Below are 16570 nucleotides of genomic sequence, written 5' to 3'. Positions count from 1 at the left end.
CGGGTACAAATTGCCCCGACACCGAAACACGTTGTCTCGCAGCGAGACAACAACGTGGGTTGTTCATACAGAGATCCTTCTGCTGTTTGTGTTCAATAAACTACACTCCAGAGGCCTTAGTGTCGCTTCAGGATCAGATTGTTCTGACAAGTTTTTTTATTTTTTATTTTTATGAATATGTGGTGATTTTTTTGTTTTTTTGTTTTTTTGTTTTTTTTCCATCCAACTCAAAATAAAAGCTGCGTTGCTGCACCAGAGTGTGAATGGGATGGGTCTCTGTAGCCTGCAGTGGTGGTGGAGGAGGAGGTGGAGGAGGAGGTGGAGGAGGGGGTGAGGAGGGTGGTTGGAATCAGTGACATTCTTCAAGGCCAGTGTAAGATTAAAGACCGGGGCTGTCGTGCCTCTGATCATATATTCACAAAAGATTCCCTGTGAAGAACACATCTTTAAAGAGAGGCTGGCTGAAAATAAGACCACTACTTGTGAATATTTGTGGCAGCCCATTATACATATCATATAAATGGTCCATTACTGAGTAAGGAGATTACACCCCAGAGAGCTTTTTTTTTTTTTTTTTTTTTTTTAGTTACCCTTCTCATTTTCTGTTTGCCCTCTTTCCTTTTTTTTTTGGCACAATCCAGCGAGCAGCTGCCTCCAGTGGCACCAGTTTGTCCTCTGTGATGTGTTTTTATGTGTGGAAACATCACCGATCCCAGGTTGGAATCGAGCCAGGAGACCTCTATCTTTTCTCTCCTTTTTTTTTTGATCTTATGGAATGACTCAAACATTATAGCATTGTGGCGTTGAGCTCAAAGGGCACTGATAAAAAATGATTTAAAAAAAAAAAAAGCAACAGCCTTGGGCATAATGTGCAACCAGGAGCATTTATGCAGAAATGAAAAATGTCAATAGTGCTTCCTTCCATAATATTGCCTATTTCACTAGCACATAACACTGGCCTGTGACTCATGGACATAAATTCAGCGTGCAGTACAGTAAACCGAATAATGATTAATATAACTTTCATCTCTGGTTTGCTTCACTTGGTGTGGCCTTGGGTCCTTTAATAGTCACGGCACGGTGGAGGAAAATGTAATAGCTTGCTACTCTGCATGTCCTTCAAACAAAATGTTTCCATAATGGATTCTCCTAGTACATACACACACATATATATATATATATATATACTTATATTGCACCGTAAGTACTGCCCTTTTTTGTATCTTTCATGAGAGAGTTCATCAAAAAAACTCTAGCTAGATCACATGATTACAGCCCCCCCGGAAAAGGGACAGCAAACGGCTAAGCTGCTGAGTAGTATTAATATAATAATCAAGTGTCTCAGGTTGCTTTTAATTCAATTGTCTCTCTTAACATTTCCCGGCTATGTCAATCAATGTGCCTGCCTTGTCTTTAAAGCAACAGAAGAGTTATCCGTTCTGGCGCCATTAAAACATCAATGTCTCATTTCTGCTAAATGGCAGAGGAAAAGATAATTGGCATGTGTGCATGCATATTAATTAACTGATAATGAGACGATAAGGCCCCCTCTCTATCTGCAGATGTGGAACCACTAATCAATTGGCAGTGAAATGGGGCAAAAATGCGCTACTTTTATCCCACTACTGAAATTAAAAACCTATTTAGCACCACGTTTTCCAACAAAGTGCTTTTCATTTATCTTCTCCGGCACATTATTCAATCACACTTTCCATTTGTATAATGGTAATATTTTCATGTAATTTCCCACTGCCTCTGAGATGGGTATTTTTGATATGGCTTTGTGAAATGGCTATTCCATTCCAGCTCCATTCACTCGCTGGTAATAAACTTACAACCTATATTTTAGATTAAATGTCTTCAGCAAATGGAGCCGGCCTCAGATGTGTCACGGCGGCACGGAAAGATCACTTCTGCTCCCTGGTGGCCGCACGTGGGAACTACCTCGGCGTTTGTGCGCGCCTCCTGGTGGCCGAGATGGCAAAGTGCCTTTTTCAGACATGCCTGTAACCAAACTCTTGGCATGCATTTCATTACCCGCTGCATAAAGCACTCGCTCCCCTTCAAATGAATACCAGAGACAGTCCTCTGATATGCAGAGCATGCTATCTAGTTGGAGAGCTGCGAGGTATCCACGGCAGAAACATAAGCTGACTATCTTAGAGGGGGTTTTGCCGCTTTAGCCTGCAGCAGAATTGGAAGCGTTTGAAAGGGTGCGTTGCAACTATCAGGCCTGACCAGAGGTGTGCGAGCGCTTCAGAGCAGAATGAACATATAACGGCTGTGAAAACAAACAAAGGCGATGCAAAGTAGGCCGCAGGGGAGAGGTGGGGGCTGTGCAAAGATCTGAACGGAGCCTGAAAAGGAATATAGAGGCAACACAGGTACACAGAAACACAACACGGAGGGTTTGAATCAGTGCATTTATCACAAAATAGTTACTGGAATATGAACAGAAGAGCTGGATTATCTCCAGAAGTGTGTGTGTGTGTGTGTGTGTTCTGGCTGGCCCAGAGGTTGATGGACAGCGGTGCACCGTCGCCTCCTCCTGCTGACAGGCCCTCCTTCACCCCGGACAGGCCAATCTGTACACACAGCGACACAGACACACAGAGCCCATCTCAGTCAGCACACAGCCCATTTGTCATGTCAAATAGCCTCAGAGAGACATGGCGGTCGAGTTATAGAGGTGATTGTATCAAAGTGACCCCAATGCGATGGTCATAAATTGCTCTCTTTTATGGGCGAGGTATACCGCGTCCTCGTTGCATTGATAGAATTGGAAAACAACGAAAAAAGGACACCGTCAGCTGATATGTCGAAATTGGAAAACATTTTTCATGTAGATTGTGAATCCTTTTCATTAAATCTCAAATATTCACGGGTTTCGCGTCATTTATCACGGTTCTTACTTCGAGCAGAGTTCAGGACGAGAGGTGAGGACGGCACTCAGCTGGAATTCTCAATTTTCTCCACCTCGACTTTGTCTGTTGTTCCGTTGTTTTCCTCTACAGACGCCTCGTTGGTGGAAGCGGCTGTCTCCGGCCTCTCCTCCGGCTTCTCGGAAGGGTCCACCACAGTGGCGTCCCGGCTGGTGTTGCAACCCATGATTTAGCAAAATCTAGGAGTCTACAGTGTGCTGTTCAGTCGATGGAAGTCCAAAAGCATATAGGGTGTTAAATCGCCGGTCAACACCTTAAAACCTGAATAAGTGTTGTGGGCTCAGGTGCCTCTGTTCTCTATGGCAACCTCGGGACTTCCTGTCGAGTTCGGGCACCTGAGCTGAGCTTTTGTCTGCTGTTCTTAATGCCCTTCGGTATTTACCTCCCAAGCAACATTTGGTTGAGAATTAACTGAGCAGGCGTGCCAAGACATGGTTACTGATCAACACTAAAACAGATTGTGTGTCAGTCACAGGGACGCCATGGTTACCAACCTGGCGGTGAGTTTCCCTCAGAGGAATCCATGAAAAGTGTTTACCGGGCGGTCAGATAATGTCAGAGCAGCTTCTTATTTATAGGCCCACTGTGTTTGAGGAGACGGTGAGCTGTAGATCATTATGAAGGCGGTTTGTATGACGGTGGAGTGACTGAGAAAATGTATGACGTTTAATCTGAAAACTGCAGTCTATATATTTACTAAAGTGCCGTTTAATTTAAGGTACTTTTAGTTTACGAGTCTTTTCTTTTCATGCCATTTCTCCTCAGCTACATCTAAGAGAGAAACACTGTATTTATTACTCACTGCATTTATTTGACAGCTTTAGCCACTTGTTCATTTACAAATTAATTAAATTAAGATCACTCCTGTTGTAAATTAAACTATATACAGGCAGTGGATGAACCTATTAGTTGATGAAGAGAAAACTATTTGAATAATCACGTAAGTCATTTTATTTTATTTCCTTTCAAGGTTTTTTTTTTATTGATTTTAAATGATTTAACCTCACCAATTCATTTTTTTTTTTTTTTTTTTTTTTTTTTTTTTTACCAACCAATCTGTTGATTAGTGGTGAAATAATTAGCGGATGAATCCATGATGAAAATAACCATTAAATGCAGTTCTAACCAACTAATTCAAGATAAGCTCCACCTCAACTGAGTAATGTGAATCTGATGTCATAATATGGAACAGAATAAAGTGTGAATATAACAGCATTGAGTATCATTACTTTAGTTTTTAACACCTTAAGTACCTTTTTCCTATTATACATTCTTTTACTTGAAGAACACTTTCAGTGCTGTTAGCTGGTTAGCTCAGTTAGCCATGCAGCTAGTGGTACTATCATAGAAGCTGTACATACTCTGCCCTGACTTGGAGCTAAACTAGGCTAAGCTAAGCTAAGCTATGCACTGGGGGAGTGTTAGTATTGTTTACACTGCTCGCTGGAAGGCTTTGAACTTTGCACAAACTCTTACATATTGCACCTTTAAGTAAGGATATGAATATTTTCACCCCTCTATATTAAATATTCTGTTTGGTATCTAGGTACAGCAGAAAAACAGGTTTCCTGTTTGCATCTCATTCATTTTTTAAAAAGGAAAGCAGAGCAGAGTCCGGCCTCAGTGCCGAGTGTAAAGCAGTTTCCCTGGAACTGATCCGATCTGATAACATTTACTCACAGTGTGAAATTCAACAGAAACCAAACAGTCTTTCCTGGTAAACTGTGATAAATTTCACGGCAGAGTAAAGCGACTGGTTTAATGAACAAGAATAATCAATATGAGACATGTTGTCAAATAAATGTATGTTTATTCTCAAAAGTGTTGTTGCATGTAGACATCAGAGTTCAGATTGACAATTAAATAAAGACAGTTTTGATTTAAAAAAGGACCCTTCAGTTTAAGACGATCAAATGAAAATACAGCACAAGAAAGCCCCAGAATCTGTGAACATGAAAATAAAATGACGAGGTTGGAATTCATTCTCAGTTTCTGGGCGCTGGAGGTTTCAAGTTTTTAAACATTGGACCATGTCTGGCTTCCCCACTAGTTGCGATGTCACAAAATCCTGCTTGTACATCAACATCTTACACTCCAAATAAAAATGCGAGCGCACATACAGTGAAGGTCAAACGAGTGATTTAACAAAAAGCGAAACACTTTTCTGAGTGGATTTGATACAATTCCTCATCCATGGTATTAAAGGTTGCGGTCAGTAGCGGCTGGAGCTGATGATGGGATTTAAAAGTGATTCTACTCAAACAGATTCTTTCATTTTCTTTTAATGTGTTCACGTAGTTCAAGTATCACTGAGTAAAGTTTTAATGCTGCTGTAACTCCTTCATTTATGGGAAGAAGTAAAGAATCATGTTTTCAGTTTCAACACAAACATATTTTAAAAAAAAATGAAGCATCACGTCTAGAAAGCATCATTACAGGATAAATAAGAATTAAAAAACACATGAAACATTTCTTAACAGTGGCTTGTACTGAACGCTAAGTACCACTTAATCGGAATCTAGTCAATTACAATCATGAAGGCCGTGGACCCTGCTGAGGCTTGACTTCCCCGGACGAGCTTGTCCTACAGCGGATCAGTCTGTACAGTGCGATCCTCTCTCAGTCTAACCTTTATTTATCCGAGGAAAGTCAAGTGAGTACTCTTCCAGACATGCCCTACTTCAAATTTATACATCACACACTTCCACCAGGGAGCCGCCCGGGACGACGACAGTCTCCTACCGCCGAGCCGAGGGGGCCGAGTGCCTCATTCAAGGACATAAGGTGTCAGAACAAAAGAGCAAAAAGACATAAGTTTAGCTTAGGCTGGAGAGAAAACTTTGATCTGACAGGGGAATTCTGGTAAGATACCTTTTTAACAGGAATAAAAGCAGCTAAAAGTGTGCCACGGTACACTGGTGCATATCAGTAATCATAGTGCGAAAAAAATATAAATAAAGATTAAAGAGCTGGACATCGTTGTTGGAGTCTCAGAAAGAGGAGCAGAGTGAGACTTCATGCTCCTCTACGCTCCAGTGCAGGTTCAGCTTTGTAACTGGACACGGTCGGTCCTGGTCCCGGTCACCTCCCGTCACGCCATCATCCACCACGATCCTCAGCCGCCTCGGAGCGACTCAATGATCACCCGAACGAAGCCTCTTGACTTGAGGACCACCTTCTCTCTCCTCCTCCTCTTCCTCCTCTCTGTCCAGCGGTAACACATAGCGTCCCCTGCTGGCCGGCCTGCCCGTCCTGATCATGTTATTGATCTCACGCAGACGCTGTTGGGACAGGAAGGGATATTTGTGGTTATATTTAACCAAAACATGACGTGGAATTTATTCAGTCCACACAAAGATGATGTTTCCATCGCTGCGTCCACAGACCCCTGGGGGGCTTGAGTTGAAATAGTAGGAGAGTCCGGATGAACTGGGTGGAGCGGTTTCCGTGTTGTACGGTGAAATGAAGATGGTGCGGCTGCCGGACAGCCTCCGCCTGCGAGGAGAGGCGTTCCACTGACGGGGGTACGGAGACAGAGGAGGAGTGTCCCCCTACAAAACAGCGGCAAGGCACATGTGTGATAACAGTATTTTTACAGTGTTTTATACATATTCGTGTTTAAGAGATTTAAATTGACTTACTCCAGAGCTTGGGGCAAACTGCTTGGCGAAGGCCTCCATCTTTGTGGTGTAGACCTGGTTGTAGAAGTAAATCAGATTGCCCCTCTCCTCCTGACAGGACCTGGGGTAATGTGATGAGGGTGTGTTGGGGGTCGGGAGACCGTTGCTGTGCTCTACATTGTCTGAAATCAACAAGGTAATAAATGGAATGATGGCCGTACGCTGTCGCTACTTACATTATAATGCGGTATATTGTAACTTATTATAGCACCTTGATATAGGTATTGCTTTAACGCAGCTCTCCAGACTGACTTATGTCCGACCCTTGTCATGCTGTCTGAAGGCGTTCAGCTAAGCGGAACAACCAAAGATAAAAATCTTAGTTGTGTATCAAGAAAACTCTCTGACATCATGTTGATGATGCTCTGATGTTGGTGAGTCCAGTAGAATACAGTACAGAATTATGCTCTAAACGTGGGTTTATTTAATCATCTCATCTTCCTGTAGTAAGAAATGGGAAGTGTACCACTCACTCCATGAAGGAACACACATATTTAGTGTTATGAAACTGAGCCTTTAAACGAGCTGTCAGGACTTCCGTAAGGTTGTGATGTCATAATGGTGCGTGCTTGCTCGGGCGTGTGAGAGCTGGCCAATCAGAGCAGACTGGGCTCTTTTGTGGGCCTTAAAGACACAGGCACCAAAGTGACAGAGGGTGAATAGAGGGGCTGCAGCAATTGACGGTACGAGAATGTAATCTGTTTTTTTTATTACAAACTAAAGCAAATAAACATTGTTTGGGTGAACACCTGAAATAAAAGTATGAACCTGAAAATAGAATATGCAGAATATGGGACCTTTTTAAAGTAATCGAGTAAAAATCTTTAAGTTACTTAAATGATAAACAGACACAATTAGACATCAACATAATAAAATAAAAACATAATTAATGAACGTGTTGTTACTGTGTGCTGTATATACGGCATGTTGAGATGCGTCTGTATCACCTGTTAGTGTTCTACACACTGATTCACCTCTGCGTAATGCAGGGAAGTGTTCCATCCTGCCTTTTTCTTGTACATGCAGATGAGCGAGTGTGCCCTTTACAAAAAAGAAAAAAAAAAAAGGGTTTCTTACTTTCGTTTCCAGACGGGAGACTTTCTGCGTCTCTTCTGTTAGAAATCAGCACATTTTTACAGACCTGGGAACAGAAAGAAGAGCTGTCAACAACAGATCGCGCGCTGCGTGTCAGTCACGTTTCACCTGTCAGTTTAATGAAAGTGTTAATGTTGATGTTCGGCAAGATCTCAAATCACGTCGTCTGTTTGACTTCTCACAGCGTTTAAGTAAATGAGCTTAAATGATCACGAGGTAAATCGGAAAAAGGGAACTTACACTTCTGCTGGCAAGCGGCTGCGAGTTGTAGCACTCCATTATGTGTTTGAAGAGTATCTCCCCATTGGTAATCTGTGATGTAAATTCCATGAATTAATAATTCATTACGTACTTTTTAATCTCTAAGCGGACTTCTCACATCTGGATCAATTATCTTATTAGCAGGTCCTTCTGACATCGGCTGTGCGTGGTGAGAGTGGAGGCGTAAGACTTTCATGGGATGCTCTAATGACTAATGTTGTATCAGAATGATGGTAGAATGACTTTTTAACCACTTCTTGACCTAACGTTAGCCCCTAGACACCTGACATCCCTGCATACGGTACCACCGGTGTACCACATCGACGAACGACCTCTCTCAGGTGTTTCAGAACCCCACCTTCGCTATGATGTAGATGGCACACATGAGCAGCTGGTCCAGGTGACGGTCCACCATGAGGTCAGTGCAGTGGACCAGAGAGTACTCGAAGCAGGTCCAGATCTTTAACCTCAGCTCGTCAGAAATGCGCAGCGTGGAGCACAGCTCCCTCAGACGCCTGGCCATCAAGCTGTACACCTGACGGGGTGCGGAGGGGAACACGACTCCGTTAAACATGGCACAATATCTCCAAAATATTCCTCGAGAAACAATCAAACTCCCAGATCTGCACCTTAACTTATATGATGCTCCATAAATTAAACGACTGAGGGGAGAAACACTACTGCACGATGTAATGGGTGTATAAGCCACAGAGGTATCATGCATACAGTACATCAGTAATGTTTCCTATATCAGCCAGGATCACTTCATGTGCACAGCATAGACTGAACTGAGTTTAATGGCATGACCCTGTCCTGGAGGCTCCATCTCAGTAAAATGGTGATTGCGGCGATGACCGTTATTTGGAGCGGATATCATTACACACAGTGTGAGAGTGCTGCGCCGCCGTAGACCGACTGACCTTGCGAGCGAACAGATGAAGGGCGTTGCTAATCCGAGGCCTGGCGTCAGCTGACGGGGGGCGCTGCTGGTCGGTGCTCGGACCCGCTGGCAATAACAGAACCGACCGGTCAATCCATGATGACAATACTCAAGTTGTGAGTTTGCGACAGGGAGGGCATCAAATAGAGGGATGTGTTGTAATTGTATTAAATGCAATAGAACTACAACAATGTGATTAAAGGTGCAATATGGAAGAATTGGCCACCTGATAATTTCATTCACCAGAGTAAAAGCTAACTGCTGCTAACTGTAGCATCCAAACTCTACTTAGTTCAGTTAGTCGTGCAGCTGGTGTTTCTTTAAGCTGGTTTGCATGAAACACGGAAGTCTTTGACAACAGAACTGACATTTATTAACATTTTGTTGATATTTTTATTTAGTTTATGAATAACAGTCCTACATATTGCACCTTTTAAAAAAGAAACATAAGGGCCAGCGTGTAGGATTCAGGTGGATCTATTGACACAAATGTAATATAATGTTCCTACTTATGTGAACCTTTTAATAAACTATATCCGTACCTCCTGGTAGGTTTGCGTCAGGTTGCACGTCCGTCCTCATCTGATCTTCAAGTTGTGCAGAAGGGATCACCTACAAATGACACCAAGCCTCCGTTAAATCCACATGTGTAAAGAAACTGTAGTGCTTCAGAGCGATCATTTAATCAGGAGAAACGTTTTAATCATGTTTCTGATTTCATCTCACTCAGAAACCGCCACCGCCGGTCACCTTGAAGGAAACCTGGAGTACGTGACCGAGGTGATTTTGTGTGTTTTACTGCCAACCTGTTGGCAGGAGGGCAGAGGGCCCTCGCTGGCTCGGAGCTCTTCCCACAGCGGTGAGTCGCCGGTCCAGGCCAAGCTCTCCAGGACTTTCTCCTCCGCCTGGGCGAGGTGTTTGACCACGTCGCGATGCAGGCCCTCTTCAGCCCGCAACACCAGCTCAATCACCTGTCGGACCACAGGGGGAAAAACAAAAGGCAGGACAGATCCTCAGTGAAATTATGTTTTAACATTTGCCCTCCTGTGTGTTCTCCTTAACGGCAATTCAGAAAAAAAAGTTTACCGGTTTACTCATTCTTTCTTTTTAATTTGATCTCACAGAATTGATTTGAGGTTGATTGACCTGCAGAACTTGCAAATGGTTGAAACAGACTTGACTGCTAACAAGCTTAGAAGAAAGAGCACACCCGCCAGAAGTGGTACGGTGCCAGTTTGAGGATCTGAAGGAGCAGAGGGAAGTCGCATGGCAGGCGATTCAAGGATATGGAAATCTCCAGGCAACAGGCCACCAGACAGGACTGGATGAGATCATTCTCAAAGAGGACCTGCGACGAAACACGTGCACATCATGAGCATGAAACAAAAAAAAAAAAAAAAGACAACTACAGACCAGGAAGGACATAAAACATGTAGTATAGTACAGATTCTGTATTAACTGGTCATGCAGCGCCTCTAGTGTGCAGAAAAAAAGGTATTAGCCAGTTCCAGTTGTGGCCACAGGAGGGCGGTGCACTCACTGAGATGTCGCTGACGCCCAGCCTCTTCCTCTCCTCACTGGCATGCTTCTCCAGGATTTTGTAATACCAGATTGTCGCCTCACAGCAGCACTTTGCTGCCAACTCTGTGAACGGTATCACATGGATTATGTGTGACATGTATCAACAACAAGGGCTCTACTCCAGAATACGATACCTGTCATTTAAGGAAAAAAAAAAAAAAGCCCGCTCTGTGATCGTGTGGGGAGTTAAAACAGCGTAGGGGAGCAGACAGTGGCTCCCTGCTGTGCTCAGAGAGACATTTGTTCCTTCTGAGAAAACCAGTGGATGTTAAAACTGTTGCGTCTCTGAAGACTAATTAAATTCTGGGATATGAACCAGCAACACTGAGAAGGCTATAATCAGTGTTTCTTTGAATTCGAACGACAGAGACTTCCAAGTTGTTTTCCCATTCCCTCATCTCACTACATGAGAATCATTAGTATGTTAATACCTTGGGTGTCGTTTGCCGCGGTCTCCCTGTTGTTTTGTAGAAATGTGTGCAGCAAACGTTGCAGCCTGGCTTCAATCGCCTCGGTCGGGTCCCTGGAGCAGTCTCTAAAATCAGGGGAATCGTAGTAGTTAGCAGAGACGATAAATGAGGAATGTTGAGGGTTGAGAGTAGGGAGGTTAAGGAAAAATTTGAAAACTTGTATGGTGAAGTAAACATCATGTAACGCTGTGATCCGACCCTCTCCCTGAAGTTACACAAGTGACGAGGAGCAGAGTGGCTGAGACAGAGACACCAATAACCCGAATACAAGACACCGTACCATCAAAATGATTTTGAAACTGGTATTTTAAGCTTTCAAAGGATAAGTTCATGGAAATATTATTTTTCTGTCATTTCACCCCCATGCCGACGGAAAGTCGGGTGAAGTTTCTTATTCTACCAAACACTTCTGGAAACAAATAGCGCTGTAGCATTCTCATAAATAACTGAAGTAGATGGAGACTTATTTAACAATGAAAAAAAGCAAAAACATTAATGCTCCGTACAACTTGGCCTTCATAATCCAAGCGTCTGGAAGCCCTGATACCACAAATTGATTGGAAAAGATGCTATTTACATCCCCGCAGTTCGGTCAGCCCTCTCAAATCAGACTGGATGCACACTAACACTTTTAGCTTTAGCAGGTACAGTGACAATTGCTGCTTAAAAAAGAAAGTGTAAATAACATCTTCTCAAAATCAATTTCAGGGTTTCCTGTAACTTGGATCATGAAGCCATTCAATGTTTAATTTCAGTTGTTTTCATTTTTTTTTGGGGGGGGGGGGGGGGGGCGTATATAAACGAAGACTGGTCAGCTGGTGTAAAAGCAAGAAAACACTCAGAAATCAGTCAAAATGTAGCACAAATGAATCTACAAGGTTAAAAACCATCTGAAAAAACAGAACATATGTTAATGTAAATGATGTCAGTGTGTAATTTAAAGGTGCAATATGTAGTTTGGGGGAAGAGAAAAAGCCTAAACAAACCTCATAAACAAACTATTTGTTTTCATGACTAAACAAACTGACCTTAAAGGACAACACCATATCACACTGTTTTACTTTGTTTACACGTGGCGGACCCTGCCACCTTTCCAGCTTCAAACTGTGGTCTTGGACCTTATTTTCCTCTGAGAACAGCTTGTATATATATATATTGCTGAGTTTCGGTTACCACCTCACTAATATAAGTTTGAATTTCTACTCAAAAGCTACATAGTCAACGTTCTGATTAAAAAGCAAACATAGCAACTTTTAATTAACTAGACAATATATCACATTGAGTAGCTGCGGTAGCTCACAGCAACTTTTAAAAGCTCTATTAGTGCGTTTAAAGAGTAAACAAAAACCTCCTCCACTAAACATCATGTGTACACACAGTACACTCCTCTGTCTCAGTGCAGACGTAACCCTGTTACTTGTCAAAACCTGACATGCATGTAAGAGTTATGCGTGGTTATACAACGGAGACAGTGTTGTGTCGGTCTGCCGCGGTCCCCGGAGCTAACAGCGGCTGCTCGCTTCATGTTAACGTGACCCGCTGAGACGATGTCATAATTGTGAGGCTCCATACAAACTTATACAAACCATACAAACCCCTGTGTGAGTAATACTGACCTGAAGATAGAGATCAGCGGGTCGCTGGGGCCAAAGCCCGGCCTTCCTAGGTTACCCTGCTGCTCGTTTGCCATGGTGACCTGCAACACACACACACACACACACACACACTGGATCAAAGTGAGGGCAGGAATGAGTACCTAAACATTCGTACCACAGACACAATTAGCGGTGTGGAACCAGTGACTAAATCAAGTCAGTCGACCTCTAAACAAATACAATGTGTAAAAATGGTGTAAAAACAAAAAAAATTATGTTTTCATTTCTCAAGAAACTGTCCTCCAGGAAATCCACAGAAGTGGAAGTGGTGTGTGTGAGACGTCACCCTCTGGTTTCCGCAGGGACTTACAGAAAACGTTTGACGTCAGCAGGAAACGTATTTGCTTTTTTGCAGAAGAATTAGATTGAGATGAGAAGACTGAAACAAATCGGACAGTCTTGCCTACACCCAGATTCAAGACCAGAACCTCTAAGTTACTCACTTTGACTCACTTATTTGTTCAGTTCTGGACGTGCTGGTCGGTGAACTTCGGCAGTGACCGTCATGTTGAAGGTGTAACAGTAAAATGTTTTTAGCTGCCACAGAAGACTCGTGTCTGTGAGCAGCGGCTGTAGTCGTCAAGGAATGGAATTTAAAGCCTACCGTGACAAGTGCAGGTCTCAACAAGAGATCATTTTTAGAATTAATTGAGGGTATTTTTTTTTTTTCTTTGTCAGACTCTTCTCAAGGGGTGTTTGTTCGCTCCTCGGTCCGGCCTGAATAGAGAGTCTGTTTTCTCTTATCAGTCCCACATGTGCTGTTTTCATTCCGGGTAAGCGTCCTCACTGAGTCAGACAGTCAGACCTCAGCCCGCACAGATGTGTGTGTGCGCGTGTGTGTGTGTGTGTGTGAGTAATGGAAGAGGAACCCCCCCCCGAGCTGAGAGGCTGTGAGGAAGCTGAGGCCGCAAGACGCAGACCAAATTTGAATTGTGATTTTTTTAGTTTGTTGATCAGAGGATCTCGCAGGCCCAGTACACAAATATAAGCACGTTTTGCAACTTTAATTGTGGTAACTTCCCTGCTGTTTGCTCTTCGTGGCCATTTAGAGCTCAACGCTCGTCCTGATTTAGATTAAAAAAAGATTTATTTGCCGTGTTCAGGAGACTCACAGTCAGTCCTGCTGTCTTTTGTCAGTCCTACGTCGATCTTTGGAAGCTGTTTCAGAAATAACAACTCACTTTTTGATCTTACGCTGATGACACACACACACACATACACAGCTTTAGTTTTTATGCATTCAAAACTCTCAGTTGACATGAATTTGCGGATTCGATATCATCTGTTTCCTACTTTTTTGTTATCTTGAGCATGATAACAAAAAAGGACGGTGACTCACTCTGGCTTCATTCATTCATCCTGACACATTCCCAAGATAAGATCATCTCCAGATAAAGAAGGGACCTTAAGTACTTCATTAATAGCAGAAATTCTCCATCATTATTCCACCTTGTTAATCTTCCGCCTCGGGCAAAGTTCAAGCTGGCACAGAGCTGATTTTAAGAGTGTGTCATTGGATCCACAGGTGCGGTCCTGATAACAACTTTCATGAAGCCCACGCGGGGGCCGTAGCCTGGAGTTTAGGAATACTGAGGTCGTACGTCCTAGCCATGCAGTTCCATCTAAATCTTTGCATTTCAATGCATCTGAATGGCAACTTGTCACTTTTTAATAAATGTTTATATAACATTTTAAAAAGACCCAGAAGAATTTACCCAGGACATGACCTCAGTGTCCTCAGTGGTAGTGAGCAAATGTCTATAATACATTATAATGCATTATATTGTGCTCATCTCTCTGTATAATAACGGCTATAAGCACTCATAGATATTCATGATGCTTTTTAATCATAACTCATGACACCGATGTCTAAAAACACACGTATGATGCCTTTATAGTTATGAGCAATCAGATATTTAGAATGCTTAACAACAATCATAACACACATTATACATTTTAACACTTTATAATAACTTGATGAGGTTAAGTAGAAATAGTTGCTGGTAACTATCGTTGCAAGGATCAAAGTTTATTAAAAGTCTTCATTATAATCACTAGTATAATATATTGTAATGTGATTATAAGATACTGTAAGTGGCTGTTAAGTAAAGTAATGAAATCCCTGTATTATCGACAGATGTTATAAATTACGAGCCGGTTACAAGTTACTTTAAGTGGTCATTTGTTTTTGTTTCTACACACTCATGAGTGCTTCTAACTATGACTGTAAGGCACTTTAATAATAATAATCATCATCTTCATTATTATGTTCATAAAGCACTTCATGGAAGCATGAGATCAGATGTCTTGATTTCGAATAACTGGCAGAAGCGAAGAAAAATCTCTCTTCCTCGTTACATCTTAAGTTGAACATCTGCTTTTACACTTCGAGGACGAGTTTTCCATCTCATCTCCTCAGCTGCAGCAAGATAAAACCTACGACTGGTAGTTTTTTAGGGGGGGGGGGGGGGGGGATCAGCATGCACCTAGCCACTCACACTCTCTATCTAAATCATTGCCTGGGCGATTCATTATCTGATTAAAACAGATGTGTTAACACTCCATTACTGTGCTGCGAGTCCACGGAAATATTAAACACAGGAAGATCAGTCGGCGGCAGACTGTACACACAGAGAGGAGATAAACTGGATGAAACAAAAACACAAAAAAAAACAGCTCGTACTCTGTATTTTTAAACTCTGCCTGGACTTTCCAACACATTATATGGAATTAAACATCTTTCCACATGATGCCATCCGGCGCTGCATGTTTGTTCGGTGTCAGCAAAAATTCATTTACACAAACTGTTTTTGCCAATTTGAAAGGGTTACACCCATTTCCTGTTTCCTCCCCGACCCGTCCTTCACTGACACAAGTTCTGTCAAACACAAGCCATACTTTCACTTTTGAGACACGTGCTAAACATTTAAATGTCACTTCAGTTCGGTTTGAGCTCGTGTTTCCTGGGGTCCGCAGTGAATGTGTGATCATTCTGTGCAGTGAAGCCTGGCCGCAGTGCAGTTATTGAAAGTGAAAAGTGCCTGTGCTGAAGCTTCACAGCAGTGAGACAACACTCCCTTTAAAACTGTCAGCTGACTTTATCTCTGTTGAACTTTTGACTTGACACTAAAGTCACAAACAGGCACTTACCGGTATCGCTCAGTGTGTTTTTTTTATGGTGAGATCAGGAACCCAGATGGAGGGTCTCTTCTGCTCTGAGAATGCCCCCTCTGTATGTGTCTTCAGGTCCAGCTTGTAGCAGTGCAGCAGTGCAGCATGGTAACTCAGAGCAGTCAAACCTTCTGCTCTGCACACTGAGGAAGTTCAGCTCATTGGCCTCCTCTCAGCAGCAGACAAGCCCCGACTTGTCATCTGTGTCTGGTTGCTATGATAAGCGCTGAGCAGTTGACCAACACAGGCCTCCTGGTGCCGCCAAGAGGAGGCATGGAGGTACTTACAGCCGGGCGGAAAGCCTGCTAACCCTCGGCTTTAACAAAGACAGTTCATGGGACTGTTTATGCACTTTAAAAATGCAACTGGTGTTGGTTAAGAAATTGTAAAGAGTTTGATGGAGGTCTTCTTCCAACGGCATGATGTTAAAGAGTCATATTTCTGGACACATGTAAGATTTGGTGGAGCATCAACAAAACCTTGATGCAGCACTTGTGTATTAATTCTACATTATAATACCTAAAAATGGCACTTAGTGGTTACTAACATAACATTAGTATGTAAGTGCAAGTACCAAAAAGGAGACTCAGTTTTCTGATTTCTTACTCTAGCTCTCCGTGACAAACGAGAGCCACATGAACTTTTAAAGCCCTGTTATGTTTTTCCATTTTTTTCCCCTTTCTTCAGTGATTTTTATTTGTCCCTGTGCATGTAAAAGATGTTAGAAGATAAAAAATTCCCAAGTCTTCAACCGACAGAAGCTCCTCTCTCCCAC

General features: G+C 42.7%; 1 protein-coding gene and 1 long non-coding RNA gene across 2 annotated transcripts; both read right to left on the bottom strand.

The window, feature by feature from the left end:
* Positions 1-2409: 2409 nt before the first annotated feature.
* Positions 2410-3306, bottom strand: LOC115580609 (uncharacterized). The gene is made up of 2 exons (XR_003983883.1): positions 2913-3306; positions 2410-2585 (listed from the first exon to the last, which is right to left on the bottom strand). It is a non-coding gene; the product is annotated as an uncharacterized LOC115580609 (long non-coding RNA).
* Positions 3307-4732: 1426 nt separating this feature from the next.
* Positions 4733-15948, bottom strand: LOC115579711 (retinoblastoma-like protein 2). Its single transcript, XM_030413314.1, has 14 exons — positions 15775-15948; positions 12586-12665; positions 10931-11034; positions 10459-10562; positions 10129-10266; positions 9725-9889; positions 9461-9530; positions 8899-8984; positions 8337-8513; positions 7958-8029; positions 7700-7763; positions 6584-6744; positions 6329-6493; positions 4733-6223 (listed from the first exon to the last, which is right to left on the bottom strand). Exons 2-14 carry the CDS (start codon positions 12657-12659, stop codon positions 6077-6079), a joined length of 1527 nt encoding a protein of 508 aa, XP_030269174.1. The 5' UTR covers positions 12660-12665; positions 15775-15948; the 3' UTR covers positions 4733-6076.
* Between the last annotated feature and the right edge of the window lie 622 nt (positions 15949-16570).

The sequence above is a fragment of the Sparus aurata genome, chromosome 4 (assembly GCF_900880675.1).
Source record: "Sparus aurata chromosome 4, fSpaAur1.1, whole genome shotgun sequence".
Lineage (NCBI taxonomy): Eukaryota > Metazoa > Chordata > Actinopteri > Spariformes > Sparidae > Sparus > Sparus aurata.
This window is presented reverse-complemented; position numbering and strand designations above follow the sequence as displayed.

Coding starts and splice junctions, on each gene's coding strand:
- LOC115579711 (XM_030413314.1), bottom strand. CDS start 12,659: ATGGCAAACGAGCAGCAGGGTAACCTAGGAAGGCCGGGCTTTGGCCCC. Junction 9,890..10,128: donor CACCGTACCACTTCTGGCGG/GTGTGCTCTTTC, acceptor GTGGTCCGACAG/GTGATTGAGCTGGTGTTGCG. Junction 9,531..9,724: donor CTCTGCCCTCCTGCCAACAG/GTTGGCAGTAAA, acceptor TGTCATTTGTAG/GTGATCCCTTCTGCACAACT.